This window comes from Mauremys reevesii, linkage group 7, assembly GCF_016161935.1.
Source record: "Mauremys reevesii isolate NIE-2019 linkage group 7, ASM1616193v1, whole genome shotgun sequence".
Classification (NCBI taxonomy): domain Eukaryota; kingdom Metazoa; phylum Chordata; order Testudines; family Geoemydidae; genus Mauremys; species Mauremys reevesii.
Genome location: NC_052629.1, coordinates 11,546,741 through 11,565,148, shown reverse-complemented (window position 1 = coordinate 11,565,148; position 18,408 = coordinate 11,546,741). Strand labels below are relative to the sequence as shown.

The 18,408-nt window shown below is 41.2% G+C and overlaps 1 protein-coding gene across 1 annotated transcript in view; it reads right to left on the bottom strand.

The window, feature by feature from the left end:
- Positions 1–18,408, bottom strand: part of CASP7 (caspase 7) — a 37,692-nt gene that overhangs the window by 3,543 nt on the left and 15,741 nt on the right. Inside the window, exons 3-6 of the mRNA XM_039546483.1 lie at positions 4,443–4,591; positions 3,116–3,244; positions 1,681–1,856; positions 155–284 (exon numbers count right to left, since the gene is read on the bottom strand). Of these exons, the coding sequence (XP_039402417.1) occupies positions 155–284; positions 1,681–1,856; positions 3,116–3,244; positions 4,443–4,591 (584 nt within the window). The remainder of the gene's footprint in view (positions 1–154; positions 285–1,680; positions 1,857–3,115; positions 3,245–4,442; positions 4,592–18,408) is intronic.

Genomic DNA, 18,408 nt, shown 5'->3' with positions numbered 1-18,408 from the left:
GCAAATGATTTTGTCCCAAAATATTCAATTTCTTTTACATTTACTTATCCATACTTAGGGGCTGAATTTCTAAAGTTCAGGTGCAAAAATGCATGCCTAATTGCCAATGCATCCAATTGCATACGGGTGTTAGCCTCTCTTTCCCATTACTTACCTGACACTGTGGAATATGCAAGCAGAAAATCTGCTTCTACTGGAATCTTGTATCTGGGATTGGCATCTGTGTCATCTGCAAGTCCAGAATCTGTCTGTATCCCATCATCAAATGTAGTTCCTCTACATGCCTGAAAACATGGTAAAGACAAAAAGAGTTTGTCTAAAATGGGAAAATTGGTCATGTTTTAAAAACTGTTGGTTAGGGTGATTTAACTGAAAATTTAAAACAGGACTTTGCACCTAGTATAGACAGGAAAAGTCTTGTTGGAAAATGTGTTAGTTGATCATACTGAACCTTAGGGGGAATCTAGGGTTGACCACAACTAATGATGTATTTTTAAACATGATAAATCCTTATCTACACAGAGTACAAAATCCCATTTAAAACTGGGTTAGTTAAAATGTGTTCGCTAACATTTTGAACTATGACCAATTTTGCTAGTCTACTAGTTTATCAGTTTGAGTGGATGATCAGTTATGTCCGTAAGTTACACTGCACAGTAACATTTAAATTTCTTGTAACAATGAAGTACAGAATTATATGTTCTCCTTAATACCAAAGTCATTCACTGCCATATCAGTAGTTCAAGTACTTTACATGTTTAACATTTATACAATTACATATCCCAAATCCCCTCTTTTTAATACTGTCCTCCATTCCCCTCCTTCAATCTTCACTTTCCCTTTAGCTATGCAGACAAGTATGTTTCACCTCTTGATGAAAGCTCAACTCTGACTAAAAGCTGTTACCATCTGACGGCTGCTTGGTGGGACTATGTGCGAGGAATTGGTTGTTTGCAATGGGAAACTGTACACATCACAAGTGTCACCCTGACACTCTTGCTGGCAATCTGCAGAGGGACAAGAGTCTGAAATGTCGTACTTCTCACCCTGCACAACAGGGTTGAGGGTAGATGGTGGAGTGGCATAGGGGAACTTTCACTCCTGCTGCCACCCAAAAATGTACATACTAAACAGATAAATTAAGTCCTCTGTGCTGTCAACTGGGCACCTTTCACCAGCACAGCTGGTCACTGACAAGTTTCAGTAAAACATTATTAATTGTATGTATAATGTAATAATACACTGTAATAAATTGCATGTACAGATTTCTCCTGAAAGAATGCAATAGTCTATAGGTACTGTCTGTGTTCACAGAAATTTGGACAGTAATGTTATCTGTATTTGGGTACCATCTACAATGTGCTCAGCTCTGCCTACACACCCAGAAAGATAATCCTTCCTTCTGAAGAGCTTGTATTAGCATCTAGGAAGAGAAGCAACATACAAGAGGTGGGAGGAGAGCGTTACAATGAAAATATGTACATTTTTACACATTTGTATTATATACATGTGATATATTATCAAATGCACAACACCTATAGCCAGCTACCCTCCAATTTATGATTTGCTGGTCAAACATCTTTGTAAAATTCAGTAAGTTAACCTACAGGGCCACCATACAGTAGGAAGCCACTGGTAACATTTTTCCTCCCAGCAGTATCTACTTTGTAAGGTTGTTACCTGGATGAAAAATAATTTGGGTTTGCCTATCAGAGTTCTACACTTGTCTCCTCTGAAAAATGTGGTCAGATCCTTGATTTCCATCATTCCATCAATGCCATAAATGAAGCCGTCTTCCCCATGGCTTAAAAAGATACAGGCAAAGCAAGCAGCATCACTGTGGTTCTCATCTGCAGCTGCAAATCAAATAACATTTTTCAGCACAAAGGAAATCACATTAAACTTAATATAAATGAAAGAACTATAAACAGCACCTCTTTGCAGCACTGGATGTACAGTGGGACTGTGACGGGGTCTGCTTACCCCACACTAGCCCAGACAGGGTTAAGCCCATGGTATTGACAGCGGAAGTCCCACCTCCCTGGCAAGACTGGGCATGCTCCAAGTGCTCTAGTAGTATAAAGGGAGTGAGACCAGCTCATTCTGGGCTGGAGGCTGCAGGGGAAGGACCTGCCTGGGAAGCTCCTGTGGAGGGCCAGCCACGGCCTCTGACTGCACTGGGAATTGAAGCCGTCCACGGCCTGCCTGCACCCCGGCTACTGGAGGAACCCCTGGAGATGACTGGCGCTGCCAAACACAGAGGACCTGACATCTCACGGGAAACCCAACACAGACTCTGGTAGGAAGTGACCCAGGGAGGGTGACGGAGTGGTACCTCCCACCCGGGGAAACTCAGCATGATTCAGTAGGATCCCCCTGCTGAGTCAGTGGCAAGCTGCTATGTCACTGTTAGGGTCCTTTGGGGCCCGGTGGAGTTGAGTGGGCCCAGGCCCCCCTACTGGGGCTGCCCCACCCCAAAAGGGTGCCCAAGAGCAGTGCTGTAGACTCTGGCCATTAGGCTGCGCTGCCTGATGCCCAAGGGCAGTGCTGTAGATTCTGGCCATTAGGCTGCGCTGCCTGATGCCCAAGGGTGGCACTGTAGACTCTGGCCACGAGGTCACGCTGTCCTGCGCCCAAGGGCGGCGCTGTAGACTCTGGCCATTAGGTTGTGCTGCCCGACACCCAACGGCAGCGCTGTAGACTCTGGCCACGAGGCCACGCTGCCGTGCACTGAAGGGCTGCTTCATAGACTGTGACGGATAGGCCACGCGGCCCTGACCCTAGGGGCATGGACCGTCACAGGGACCCTTTATGCAACTCCAACAGGGGAAGAGAAGTGGGGATTTTTCAGTGCTACAGATTGCAGATGAGGGGAGACATAAACCACTTTTGGAAAATTGGGAGAGTATCCGGGGAGCAAGCACTGAGCTCTGTACCAGACCCAAGATCTGGGCAGGCACAGCACCTGGGCATAGACCACTTTCTCAGTTGAGTAAAACAAGAGAATAAAATAGCTCTGAATTAAGGGGAAAAACATGAAAGCTTCAGTCTGTTCTGATACCATGTCTTTTATTATATGGAAAAGTACATCAACACAATGAATGTGAACTGTTACCTTGTTTGAGTAATTCCTTCATATCATCACAGCGTCGATCGTTGTATGTAACAACCTCAAATCCTAAGCTTCTAAAACATTTAGAAAGCTCTCCAGCGTCTTTATCGGTGCCATTGCGTGTACACATACCTGGCAGAAAATGAAGAAGAATACAGCTGGCTACACACAAAGCAAAGCAAACAACTTGAATGTTCACAGGTGACTTTCTAGGTTTATAATTTACTGGCTAGCTTAGAAAATAATATGGTGATGTGATTTTGAAACAAACATTCACAAAAAACCCCACTACCTTCAGCTCAACCTGCAAGATGTTTGGCTTTCATTTAAAATAATGCAAGGTTCAATGTTAAAATGGGCCTGGACCTGCAAAGTGCTTCATATCCTCAGCGTCTTGCAGAGTAGGGCCCTGTGGCCTCATCTATCTCTGTTGTGGTTTGGCAGGACAACTCATGTGTACAGCATTCCAAGATAAGAACAATGAGAGTGTGTTGAGAGTCTTAAAAAAACCAAACACCTTGTTATATTTAAACACAAACAAAACCACAAACCAGAAAATGCTCTGAAGTCAGAAAAATTGTAGTTAAGGTTTCAACCTTAATTTAGTCCCATGTCCTCAACCTCCCTTCCTTACAGGCCAGAAATCCCCAACAACTCCCATACAAAGGAAACGGACATAAGTTCTTTGAGGCAGGCACTTCCATTTACCATGTCTGTACAGTGCTTAGGAAAAAGGAGTTCTGATCTGGAGGAGACTGCTAAGCACTACCGCAATACAAATGTTATATAATATCACCTGCCCTCGTGCGCATTAATAAGGCTTTTGTTCTGTGAAGATATGACACCCACTCTGTAAGGGGGAGGGGAAATCTCCAGATTGTATTGGGAAGACCTACGCACTGCTCAATTTGGATTTTCAGCCTGACAGCATTGGCCCATATGACAGCTTGGGGAAGTTATAATTCAGGCTGGAGGTCATGGAAAAAGTTCAAATTTTACCAACATAGCCTGGAAGCTGGGTGCACAGGATAACGTGGTAAAGCAAGCTGGTAAGTTCTTTGAGACATGAACCACATGTCTAGCAAAAGGGGCCTCTTGGCACTGCTGTAGTGGATAGATGTTAAACAGGCAGAGTGAGTAGGCAGAGAAATGTTTATAGCAATTTCCCAAGCAAGAAAAAATATTTATCAAAGTTTCATGTCTTAAAAAAAAAAAAAGTGGGGAGGGGAGGGGGAGGACTTGTTGATCAACTGATGTTAAAGCCATTCTAAAGAACGTTAATACAGAGGGTGGGGAACAAATTAAAGTATGAGGCAAGCACAAGAAATACCTGTTTCGTGCTCAAAATTTTTGTTGTTTATAATAATACATTTGCCAACTTTTTTGTAGTCCATATTATACTTGAATGTTGGGTTAACAATTCGGCACTGGTTACTGACGGGGGCCTCTGGCTGCTGTTCCGGTCCATTCTTCTTTTTTCTGTGAGAACAAAACCAGAAGGGATGTTGAATGATAGAAATCACATGCTCTGTAGCCCCTTATCTTATTCCAGAATCGCTGCCACACCATCTTTTTTCCATCTTCTTTTACCTACAGAGTCCTCTATATTCTAGCTAGACCCGTAAATATCATCCCATATTTCTGCATAAAAGATTCTGACCCCTAGCAATTCTGGGGCCCTACGCAGCCCCACTGCGTGTGTGTGTGTGTGTGTGCGGCCCCAGGCCTCTGAGGGGCGGAGAGGGAGCAGGGGGCTGGCCAGCCCCAGGCCTCTGCAGGGGGGGTGGGGCTGGCTTGGGGGGTAGGGGAGAACCACCCCCCAGCACTCACCAGTGGCGTGGCTGAGGCCAGGTTGCTGCACTTCCCACCGCTGGGGGTGGGGAAGGGGCAGAGCAGGGCGGGGGCCCTGGGGAAGAGCCGGAGCAGGGGCTGGAGTGGCACACAGCTGCGCAGAGCACCAGGAAATTTGGTGCCCCAAATTTCCTGGTGCCCTACGCAGCTGCGTACTTTGCGTATGGGTAAGGACGGCCCTGCCTGCATGTCACAATCATCATCCTTTAGTTTGGAAGTCCAGTTGGAACTACAATCCTGCAGCCTACGGTCCTGGTCACAACCTACCAGCCTACTTAACTGCAAACAGTTCCAGGAAGAAATGATTGGGATTTCTTTGGAGCTATCCACTGCTGCTCCCCAAAATCAGCCAGAGGGTTTGAGCTGACCTCATGACCAGGCAGAAGCCAGTGGACTGACCCAACAGGTCCCTTTGCTCTACAAGCCCTGGGAGTAAGAACGCAGGCTGAAAATATTCCCACTCCTAAAAGTAACATACGACTTAGTAATGTATGTAAACTTTGTCTGCCAATGAAGTATCAAATTCCTATTATAGAAAGTGAATGTGACTTCATTTTTTGGTTTAAATACCTGTATCTTTAACCTGAGCTAGTGCACTACACCTGGGAACAGCACTCTTTTTATGATTTTTTTTATAATACAACAAAATTTTAGAAAGATAAAAATTCTTTCATGTAATTACATACTGTACTTCCTCCTGCGTAATGAGAGACTTCAATTGCATTAGAGTCAAAAGGACCTTTTCTAGAGAGAGATGACAGGAAGATTACTCACAGTTTTTACTGTAAGTGAAGTTTTAAAACAAACAAAACCACAGCAGTAATGTTGTTCCTCTAGCTAATTTTAGGTGGGGGAAGTGTACGGGAAGTTAGTTGCTAGTTCAGTTAGTTAGTTGCTATTTTACTATAGGTAAAGACGATGGCGCCTGATCAGTCTGCTGGCAGGGCCCTGGCAGTAGGCATCTGGTGCTGGCAAGGTCTCCTGCACAGGGACTGCAGCAATGCAAACTACCTATAGCTTCTGCTATGCTTATAAAACAAAAGTCAGAAGATAACAGTCCACAAAGAGCCTGATTTCACCCCCTCTGAAGCCAATGGGAGTCTTTCCAGTGACTTCAACGAACTTTGGATCATATGCAACATCTGAATTGATGGTCAGGGCGGGGTTTATCTCTTGGGTTTATCTAGTCCAGTATCCTGTCTGCAACAGTGTCTGTTGCTGGATGCCCCAGAGGAAGGCATATCTTCTGTCCTCAACACAAGTAACAATAGAACACTACATTACAGGGAGAAATTTCTTTTTAATGCAAATGGATGATGGGCCTATATCCTTGCAATTTTAGCCTAATTAACCTAACTACTATTACTATTCTTATTCCTGTATCTAAGCCATTGTAGAAAATTGCTAAGCTATTTGCCTCAACCATATCCTGCAGCAGTGAGAGCTCAAGTTGATTAACTGTCTATAAAAAAATGGATTTTCTTTCCCCCACCAATTTAAAAATTGTTGCCTTTCAGCTTTGAGTACCTTCTTGCTCTACTACTAGGAACAGGGTAAGCAAGAGACCAGGCTGCTCTTCTCAATGCTATTTGTCATTTTTAGAAGCAAAATCTTTTCCATTTTTAAATGGTTGTCTTTTAACTTCAAGTTTCTTCTTGTTCTGCTGATAAGGGCCAAAGTAAATAGGTGCACATAGGAGGTGTTCTCTGCACCATTCATTATGGTACTGTACTTCCATCAAATTTCCTCTTACTCTTTCCTTAGATTACTAAGGCTCCTGAATAGTCTCTAGTTATGGGGACTCTCAAAAGCATTTAATATTAAACTTTCTGGTAGTCAGCCATTTACCTGCTTGATACTCAGATTGTTTGTGGGCTTTGGAACCAATCAGAACACCCAAGGCAATTATTCAACTTTGCCCTAAGTGGAGGTTACAGAAAGAGTTATCCACATTTAGCTCCACAATATAGTACTATTAAATCTGACTTTCAAGGAGGGCTTCAATTTTTATTTTATTCTGAAATTATCTTTCCCGTCTGTAATCTGATCCTGCAGTAATACACAAGATCTGGCAAAGATGCAAGGAAAGGGAATTTCAAAATAAGAACAGAGCATTTAAAAATTAATATCCAGGTAAATACACAGTATACAGCTTTCTCAACCCATAATGGTTTCAGGATTATGCAACTTTCGGTTTTGGCAGAAAAAATATTTTAACTGGTTTCCTAAATAAGCAAGCATTGTTGTTACACGCAATACAACATCCTCAAGTGGCATCAGCACACAATTATTGTTAATTTACAGGATGAACCCATCCCATGAACATTCTTTGACACACTTTCTCACGGCATCCAGTAATCCATTGTCTTCCCAACTGCATATAAAAACCTGTACTCTTCCGCAAACCCAGCTATATAGTCCCCATCAAATATTTTAGCTGATCCCTATCATAGTGTGAGACCTTCTCCAGGCATGCAAGAATCTATTCTATTTCTCTGTTCCTGTGTGACATGTAAGGCACGGTTCAGAGACGAGCGCAGGACCTGCAAGTTCTGTTGACTTCAATGGAAACTGCAGGGACGAGACAGGCACTCAGTACCTCTCAGGATCAGACCCACAGTGTACTTACTGGCAGTCAACAAAGTAATTCTAGCAAATTTCTCCTGGTAATGGTCCAAGCCAATGCCTGACAAATCACTAAGGAAGCAAACTTGTGGTTTATGTACATATTGGATCTTCAACCCAGATAGCAGGCAATCTGTTATTTGACTCCAACTTTTGGATCACCTCATGTCTCCACATGCCCAAATGGCAAATACAAATTGCCATACTGGACTAGATCAATGGTCTTTCTAGCAGCAGAAGATAAAAATCTACTGTCCGAGAGAGCCCAATACCAGATATATAAGAAAAAGGTAGAAGGAAAATGCGCATAATGGACAATTATATAAGAATTTGCCCATAGGGGAAGTTCCTACCTAAAACTAGTAAGTAAGAAGTTGGCTTATGACTGGAAGCATGAAGCTTGATAAATGTATAAACATTTTTATCCTTTAACTTGTTTAACTGAGGATGTTCTCATTAGCCATATGTCCTTTTTTGTTTGTTTTACCTAACCTCCCTGGTCACAATAATTTATTGCATCAGGCATTCCGCAGGTTAATTATCAGTTGTGTAAATATGCATTTCTTTTTACTACTTTTATATAGTTTGCCTGTCAGTTTCAATGGATGTCCCCTCATTTTTCTATTGCAAAAAAGATTGAATAGGAACACTCAGTTTCAGTTTCTATTTTTCATATTGCATCATTGAAATCCAAAATCTCCAATTTCCCCATTTTTTTTTAATTCAACTTCGTCTGGATTAAAAGATCAATAGTATTTTACGGTTGTGGTCTCTCAGCTTTTACATCTAAATTATGCCATAATTCTTCTGTGTTGTGCCACTATTGGTCACCCTCCATTGGTCAGTCAGCCCAGTCCCACACTTAGACAGGAATATTACTGTGCCTCTCTGTCCTCTCAGGCACTGAGCTCCTCCTCCTCCTCCTTTTGGTCAGATCAAGAGTCCAGCAAAATTGAATTCCCCTTTGGCAACATCAGTTTGTCCACAGAATGAAAACCAGAATGTGCACACTAAGTCCTGGCTTAGGCTTGACAGTAATATTGTGTCTGAGAGTCCTACCTTACAAAGGCTGGACTTACTCTCTGTCTACCGTGGGATAATGATTACTATTTTTGAAATGAGCGCAATGTTGATTAAAAAAAAATAGCATTTCTGCTTGCCTATCTCATCCTATTCACCACCCTGTTGCTGAACTTTGTGACGCGAGAGATTCACAGAGAGGACATAAAGTAATTTCCATCTTGCTTCAATGTGGATCAAATTCTTACTCCAGTGAGTAAAGACCTGAGGATTTGAGCCCATGGGTTTAAACCGCTAGAAAACATTTTTACCATTTAATAGTTAAACATGTTTAAAGACCGATTTTTAAGGGGAAAAAGCTCTTTTGCTGAGAATGGAGTCTCTCAGCATTACTGTCTTCTTCTCTTCACGTTGGAGGGCTTCTTTCCTTGGGAGCTCACTGCCTCCTTCCCCCACTTCCACTGCACTACATTTACCAGTCTCAGAATCCACAAGATGTGCAATAAGCTCAGTGCATGGACTGTTATCCCCCTTGAGTGCTCTAGTCTTTTCTTTTGTAACCCCAGCTCATGTATTTACTCCAATCCATACTGTAGGCTTGATTCTACAAGCCCTCTGTGCATTGAACTCCAGTTGACTTTGTGGGAGCTCCATGCATGTAAGCCATCAGATCAGACTCTGTAAGTGTAGCTGTGTATATTTCCACAAAGGATATTGCCATCTAAACATGATTATCAAACTGGACCTTATTAATAAGGATAGATATTCAGCACATTGCAAAAGGGATTTAACTCTGCAGCTTCCAGCAATGTTGAACATTGTGCCTGAGAGGCCAGAGTCTGTAATAGCACTTTGTTAAGGTAAGCAAGGCCACTTCTTGGAAAAGCACATAAACCAAGAAGAGACGATAAGTATTGGCAGGAAGAAAATGTGATCTCACCCACACAACCTGTAGCTAAACCAATCCCATTACTGTTGCTGAAAGTTAGTAGGGATTAAAAAAAAGTCTGACAATGATCCATTTCCATTTGAGATCTTTTGAAAACCATGCGCTTCTTTCCCTTGTGAGGAATAGGCTCAATGGTGATTTATATATAAAGGAAACAACATCTCTGCCTGGAAGAGAATGGTTAGTCTGGCTATACAGAGAAATAGGAGTATTCAGACAAAATTACAAGTAGCAAGGTTCCACTCTTGTGTGAAAGGGAATTTTTTTTAAAGAGGAAATTGGATGCCCTTAATCAAAAATGAATTGTAAAGTGACACTATGCAGTAAACTATACTTTGGTTTTGAAAGCAGGGAGGAGGCTTAGAAAGTCCCCTCCCCCCACAAGGTTAGGGGCTTTTGGGGATTTATTGATGGATGGAGAGGGGGGGAAGGAGTGCCACCCAGCTCTGCTCTGTCCGCAGCCCAGCCCCAGCCCAACTCTGCCCTCATTCCCTCTCCACTCCAGGAAAGTTCCTCCTCTAGTCCCAGCTCCTCCCTCATCCCCAGTTCCGCCGCCAGTTCTGCTTTCAGCCACTGCTGAGACAACTGTGCAGTAATGGGGGTGCGGGGGCGTGGACAGATTTCATTACTGGTAAGGGGGTGGGGGCATGACAGGAAAAGTTTGGGCACCACTGCCTTAATATGCTTTGCAAGGACAGTCATTCATTTGTATGACTGATCATAAAATTCTATTGAAGAGAATTTATTGCCTGTTTTAGAAACTGAAGACTTCTATTTACAGAGTATAAACTATCCTATACTTCTGATCATGATTATCTCATGCTCCTAAGTGTCAGAAGCCAGTTCTGCTATGGCCCATTCAGTCTTTGCCTTTCTACTAAGAGCCAGCAAGGGATGGATGAATAGTAGTGATGTGATGCTGACATCTATCTACCAATTACTAATCTGTGTTTGAGAATTGTGACGGTGCACTCCATATGATATGAAAATATGCTTATGAGTGTGAATATAACGTAACTGGAATATGCTTCATGCAAAAGGTCTCTTGTAAGGTATCATTAAAAAGCTTATAATCTACTGAGTGTGTTCATCCTATTTGTATAAATGTACCACTCTTGTATCTGAAACTAGGAATATGAAACAACTCTGAGGTCCTATTGTAATTATGCAAAGTGTGGGCCATTAATGGTGGCTTGGAATCTTGATGGCTCCCATTAACCAGGACAATTGGTTGTAAATGGCTCTGTTTACTTGTAAGTCTTCCTGCATACCTGTGTGCTGGCAAGTGGGTAATGAAGTCTTACAGTGACATGTGATAATGTCACCTGAACTGGAATCCATCTTTAACCTGGTGCTTTTCCATTTAGAAGGAGGGGTGGGAACCCAGAGAGGGACAAAGGATTCCCGCCTTGTGCAAAAGATATATAAGGGGGTGGAACAGAACAAAGGAGGCTGCAGTCTTGAGAAATCCCCTAGCTACCACCTGAGCTGGAACAAGGACTGTACCAGCAGAAAGGATTGGGCCCAGACTAGAAGACAGCTAGTCTGTCAAAGAAGCTTATTGGAGCATCTCTGAGGGTGAGATTTACCTGAATTTAGTTTTCTACTGTATTAGGCTTAGACTTGCATGTTTTATTTTATCTTGTTTGGTAATTTACTTTGTTCTGTCTGTTATTACTTGGAACCACTTAAATCTTACTCTGGGTTAATTAATAAGTAAAAAGTGATTTTATTAAATACAAAAAAGTAAATATTAATACCTGGGGGAGGGGGGGCAAACAGCTATGCATCTCTCTCTATCAATGTTATAGAGGGCAAACAATTTATGAGTTTATTGTATAAGCTTTATATAGAGTAAAATGGATTTATTTGGGGTTTGGACCCCATTGGGAGCTGGGTATCTGAGTGCTGGAGACAGGAGCACTTCTTAAGCTGTTTTCAGTTAAGCCTGCAGCTTGTGGGGGACACGGTTCAGACTTGGATCTGTGTTTGCAGCAGGCAAACGTGTCTGGCACAGCAAGGTAGGGTACTGAAGTCCCAAGCTGGCAGGGAAAACGGGCTCAGAGGTAGTTCCAGCACATCAGGTGGCAGTCCCAAAGGGGGTTTCTGTGACCCAACCCATCACATCTTAGCCTTTCTACTAAGAGCCAGCAAGGGATGGATGAATAATAGTGATGTGATGCTGACATCTAACTACTAATCTGTGTTTGAGAATATTGCCCATTATGTCACAATACTGTAAGCTGGATGGGTGAGCCGGAAACAGTATTAGTTTAAAATCTCAACAGAACCTTGTAAGGACTTTGGAGCTTTCCTCAGCATGGAAAATGTGTTGCTCTATGCCTCTGAAGTGGTCTGGAGGAAATGTTCATTATCAAAGCACTTCTAAAAATAGCTGTCTCTGGTATCATATTTGTTTTTAAGCATCAACTTAAGTGATACAATTTTCGTGGTCAGTTTCTATCTGTTGCATTCTTATGACCATACTTTAGTTTGTTATTATAGGGTTTTCATGTCATTCCTACATTCTACTCAAGATTCACTCCTAACCGCTCTCTTTTACTCCTTCCTCTCTTCAGACTTCCTAATCTATCGAACACCCCCAGTTACCCTTCTCTCTCTTATTTCAAATCACATCTTACAAGTACCTGTACTGGAAGCCTATCTGCAATAACAGGCACAAGCCACTCTTTGTTTGTACCTGACTGGTACTTTTTAGGTTATAAATTCTTTGAAGCAGAGACTTTGTTCTTTGATACATCTACTTGAGTAAAGTGGCACGTACACTCAGAGCAGCCTACAAATAATAGATAATTATGCTGTCCCTTTTCCCCCTGAACTCTGTATTAGGTGGGCAGAGAAATACCATTTTTGGGGTGGAAGGAATATGCCAATGCTTGAATGTCCAAATGCCCAGTATTTTATTTGTGCAAAGCATCTTTTGTGTTACTAGTCTTTGAACAGAAAGGATATATTAGGTGGGTTAAGGAGTAGGCATATTTGGTGAGTGCTTTCCCCAACTACACAGGTTGAAAAAGACTTGAACACTAGATTTTAATATTGGCATTGGGACTGGCAATGAAGTTTGTGCATAAAGTATTCAGGGTCAGGCTCTTCATGTAAGAAGTCAAGACACTAGCATGTGGAACTGAAATCACTATAACTGCTAGTTATAGAAAGGCAGGATGGTACTGTGGATAAGACATTGGACTGGGAATTGGGAGCTTGGGGTTCATTCCCATCTCTGCTATTGAGTCACTATGTTCTTGACAATTCACCTCATCTCTCCGTTTCTCAGGTTTCTCATCTGTAAAATGGGGATGAATCTTAACTTCCTCTCAAGTGCTTTGAAGAATGCTATGTAAGCCCTAAGTATTATTACTCTGCTGAAATGTACAACTGTAAACATTTATAAAATCTAATCATTGTTCCATCTTGTTTAACAGAGGTCAGTCTTTACCGTCATACCACTTTAGGAAATGGTTGAAAGAAAAACTGGCCAGTAGTTTAACAATTCAAGTAACCAACCCCTGATGACAAAGAAACAATTAACCTTTAAAAACACAGGGAAGATAAATGGAATTCAAACAAACGTTTTACACTACCAATTTGCCTAGGGAGACCTGCTTATTTGCCTGAATTAACTGAAATTACTACCAGCTTTGAAGGATTTTCACTAAAAACATAATCAACCTTGGAAAACTTCTAAACCATGCTTTAGAAAAATTCTCTGAGAAAGTGAGGGAACTTTCAAATATTACCGTAAGAACCTTTTCACCAGAACAGAAAAACCCTTCCTTCAGGAGAGAAAGGAAAGGGGAATGTAGGTCCTGATTGGAGCTGAGTGAATAATTATTTGATTGGGTGGCTGAACTGAAGAATCTGGAGGAAAAAAAAACCCCACCCAAAAACTCCTTTACGGTTGAATCAAAACTGAATTTTTTTGTTTTTCCTCACTGAAATCAACCAAAAACTGTTTTAGGTCAAAGTAAACATTTTGTTCAATCTGAAATACTATTTTCCATTTAGTTTCATTATAACTTTGGGTGGTTTTACATTTTCTACATTTTTAAAAAAAACAAATTAGCTTAATTTCTAAATGTTGTTTTGAAGGAAATTAAAAATGTTTTGTTTCAAAAAATGACAAACTGTTTAGATTTTTTCTTCTTTTTTTTTCATGTTTTATTTGGCCTAAATTATTAGCTGAATTAACACAAATTCTTAGATAGTTTAATTCAACGAAAAAATACAATTTTGGGGTGAATATACTAATTGCCAAAAAAAAATCCTCTCAGCTCTAGTCCTGACAACACTGTGCATCTGAATTCCTCTCCAAGCAACTGGCAACTATTAAGATTGACATAGACATTGCAAGGGGATGCTTTGTATAAGAGATTCTGAACCCAAGAACAACAAGTCAGAGAGCAATACTGTACCACATAAAAGGAGTTCTGAATAAATTATTCCTGATGACGAAGTGTATGTGTGTTTAAAAAAATATTTAATGATGGTGAAAAGTCCCAAACTGATATCAGAATTCAAAATGAACATTTATCAACAAAAAGTAAGGCACAGGCAGTGCCCCACTTCTTTGCAAGCTACTTCACCAGCGTGCCTTAATTTTGAGCGTCAACTTTGGGAAGGGGAGAGAGAAGAGGGCAAGTGTACTTCAAGCTTAAGCCCCAATATGGCAAACACTTATGCAAGTGCTTAACTTTACTATTGTGGGGGACCCACTGAAATCAAGGGGGCTATTTGTGACCGTAAAGTTAGGCTTGTACATAAGAGTCTGCAGGATTAGCCATAGTGACCATTCAGTTCGCAGTTTCTTTGCTAAGACTGACAATCAGTTCCAGTGGCATTTTTTAGGAAAACTTTGGAACTATACTGTGACTAACTCACTGCACAAAGGCCACTTAAAAGTTTTCAAAGGAAGTTACTTTCTGCTACCCACCTAGACTGAATTAAAAGAGGGAGTTATGCAACAACTGATCCTGAAAGCTGCTCCACAAAGGCTTCCCCCACATGCAAAGCCACTGAAGTCAATGGCTCTCTGTGGAATGGAGTGGTCTGCCAAGTACAGCTGTTTTCAGGATCAGAAACTTAGTGTGTAACTTCTGGCACATTTTCCATCTTGTAGATGCACCTAGAGTTTGAGTCGGGCAGTTTATAAAATCTAAACAAAAAAATACCTTGTTCTTGTTCTTTTTATAACTATGTATTCGCTTAACTCACAGTCAATAGTATTGAAAATTAATTCTTTCTTTGAAGTTTTCACTATAGGAAGCACAGTGGGGATCACTCAGTTTCATGTTAGTACAAATGTTGGACATAACAGGCTGTATCTGACAAGTACTGTGTAAACATTTAGCAACAGTTAAAAAATAAAAAAAGTCAGGCAGCAGTCTCCTGTTCTTTTGTACACAGCACATTGTCTTGTGCAAATCTTTATTCACACTCTTACATGATAGCACTGCAGTGTAATATTCACAATTAAATGGAGCCAATAAAGTACAAGCTCTATTCTCTAACCCGTGGTTTACATTTCTGCTACTCTGCCCGACACTCTGTTGTGTGGTAACTCATGTATTTTTTGTGTGATATGATATGATTTATATACCACCTAAAAGTCACTAAGGGCTTTACAAACACAAAAGAATACAGATAACTTTTCAGGAGCCAGTTCCGTTCTGCAAGTCCTGTATGTATGAACCTCCCATCGGAGTTGTGCAAATTGAGATCCCTCAGGATTGGATCTTAGGCTGCATAATATACACAGATAATTTCTAATTATGCTACATAAAACCACCACCACAGGTATTAATATAAACTAAAGCGACATTTTTATATCGACATCATACTAATAACAACTAATAATAAAACTAAACTAAGCAAAGCAAAAAGTACACTTTTCCAGAATACCTTTGCATATGAAATGGCAAGAGTACTGTGCCATCAGAGTGACCTTTAGCTGGGGAGAACACTATGTCTGAATTATTTTAGGGAATTCATTCATGACACTTCCACAAAGGCAACAACAGAGGAGGAAGGAGAGATATGACACTGTACAGTACCTTGGCTCATCATCAAATATCACTCCACTCTGCATCTGAAAATAGTTTCACCCTTGTGTCCAAGAGCAAGTTTAATCTTCTTTAGAAATGTTAGGAGCCCACCATGCTCAGGGCTATAATGGACAATGAAGCAGGATGCTCTGCGTTCAGGCCCAAAGGTTCGCCTATGTCAGCAGTGGGTTACGCTGGACTGTTCTGTGGGGCTATTCAAACCCCCATGGCTATGGCCTAGCAAGCTGCTGAGGTCATGCAGGCCTGATCCACCTTTGTTGACAGGCAGAAAACATCTCATCACTATGATTCTATCAGTGCTCCAATGCAGGAGCTTAGGAAAGGAAAGTGAGGTGGAATAACACAACTTTACCTTTTAGCAAACTCTTACCCACCACAGCAGGATAAAGAAAATTTCTGAAAACTTTTAACCCAAGCGAAAAGACAGTTAAAAAGGAAGAACAACAAACCCATAGTACTCTGTATCTTGGAAATAGTTCCCATATATTTACTCTTTATGTATTCTAATGCCTATTAATTTTGTTTGCATTTTTCTATTTCTTTGTTGTTGGTTGCTAAAATGGAAAAAATAATAAATGACATGTGTGATTTGCTTTCCCCTAAACTTCGAATTATTTTTATTATCTTGGCTTCCTTGCAAAGAGACAGGTAAATTATACTATAATTAAAAGCAAACCTGATACTTGATCTGCTGCTAGGGTTGCCACCTATCCAGGTTTTCCTAGGATCGCTTTTTGGAAGTAGCTGTCCTGTAAGATATCTGTAAGGGTGCTCAGTACACACTGCCAAGTGTTCGATTTTATGGATGTCCTGTTTTTTTTTCTGTTTGTTTTTTTTAAATCCCGGATGTACTGTTTTTTTGTACCTCAGAGGTGGAAATCCTACCTGCTGCTAAAATACAGTTCCAAGATAGCTGAGCATTTACACCATGTACCATATGCAAATGTCTCCAGGAGGAAAGAACAAGTACCGATTGGGTTTAATGAACTTTATGCCAACACCAGCTTGGCTGCAGGCCTTCTCTAGTGATTGAGTTCTAGAGTCTCATAAAAAAAGAAAAAGGAAAAAAAAAAAGACTAATTAGAAGTGAAAAATTCCTGGTGTATTATATTAGAAAAAATTGTGCAAAGTATACTTTTATTACTCACACAGGAATTGCCATAACCAGCAAAGACCACCTAGTCTAGTAATCCTCTCTCAAACTGATGAAACGCCAAATGCTTCAAAAAAAAAATTGGAGATATACCAATCTCCTAGAACTGGAAGGGACCTTGAAAGGTCATTGAGTCCAGCCCCCTGCCTTCACTAGCAGGACCAATTTTTGCCCCAGATCCCTAAGTGTTTCCCTCAAGGATTGAATGATGTTGAGAAAGTGGATAAGGAAAAGTTATTTACTTATTCCCATAATACAAGAACTAGGGGTCACCAAATGAAATTAATAGGCAGCAGGTTTAAAACAAAAAAAAAAAGAGTTTCTCTTCATGCGCACGCACCAACAACTTGGAACTCCTTACCCTGAGGAGGAGGAGGAAAGCTAGGGACTATAATAATGTTAAAAGGAACTGGATAAATTCATGGTGGTTAAGTCCATAAATGGCTATTAGCCAGGATGGGATGATGGTGGTGTCCCTAGCTCTGTTCGTCAGAGATGGGGATGGATGATGGGGAGAGAGATCACTTGATCTGCCTGTTTTTGTTCCTCCCTCTGGGGCACCTGGCATTGGCCACTGTCGGTAGACAGATACTGGGCTAGATGGACCTTTGGTCTGACCCGGTACGGCCTTTCTTATGTTCTTATGAACTCACAACCCTGGGTTTAGCAGGCCAATGCTGAAACCACTGAGCTATCCCTCCCCTTCAGACAGAAAGCACATATGATTTTTATCATTGTTACGTACTGTTTATATTATAATAGCACCTGCAAGCCCCAAACCTGCAAGGCCCTCATTGTGCTTGGTACACTAGAAACACAAAGAAAGACAGCCCCTACCTGAGGGAGCTTACTATTAAAATAGACAAGACAGAGAAAGAATGGGTGAAAAGGAAGGATCATTATCTTCATTTGACAGCTAGGGTACTAAGACACAGGGATAGTAAGTGACTTGCCAAAGGACAAAAAGAAAGCCTGAGGCAGAACTGGGAATTGAATCCAGATCTCCCAAGTTCCTAGTCCAGGGGTAGGCAACCTATGGCACCCGTGCCAAAGGCGGCACACGAGCTGATTTTCAGTGGCACTCACACTGCCCGGGTCCTGGCTACCCATCCGGGCAGCTCTGCATTTTAATTTAATTTTAGATGAAACTTCTTTAACATTTTAAAAACCTTATTTACTTTACATACAACAATAGTTTAGTTATATATTATAGACTTATAGAAAGAGACCTTCTAAAAATGTTAAAATGTATTACTGGCACGTGAAACCTTAAATTAGAGTGAATAAATGAAGACTCGGCACACCACTTCTGAAAGGTTGCTGACTCCTGTCCTAGTCCAATGCCATAATCACAAGACCGTCCTTCCTCTCAATACAATGTAGATAAAATATCTTCCTGATCTATCCATCCCAATGCCCATCTACCCACATTGTGTCCATCACCATTGTATCTGGACCCAATGAATCTATGGTTCCAGATAGTGAGAGAGCAATCAGCTATTAACTGTAGCAGGAAGCCTGACAGCCTGGCAATTTTTATCCTGGCTGTTGTGAGGACACAAGAAATACTTTTCATATAAATGTTTAATTTAAAAAAAAAAAAATCTGTAAT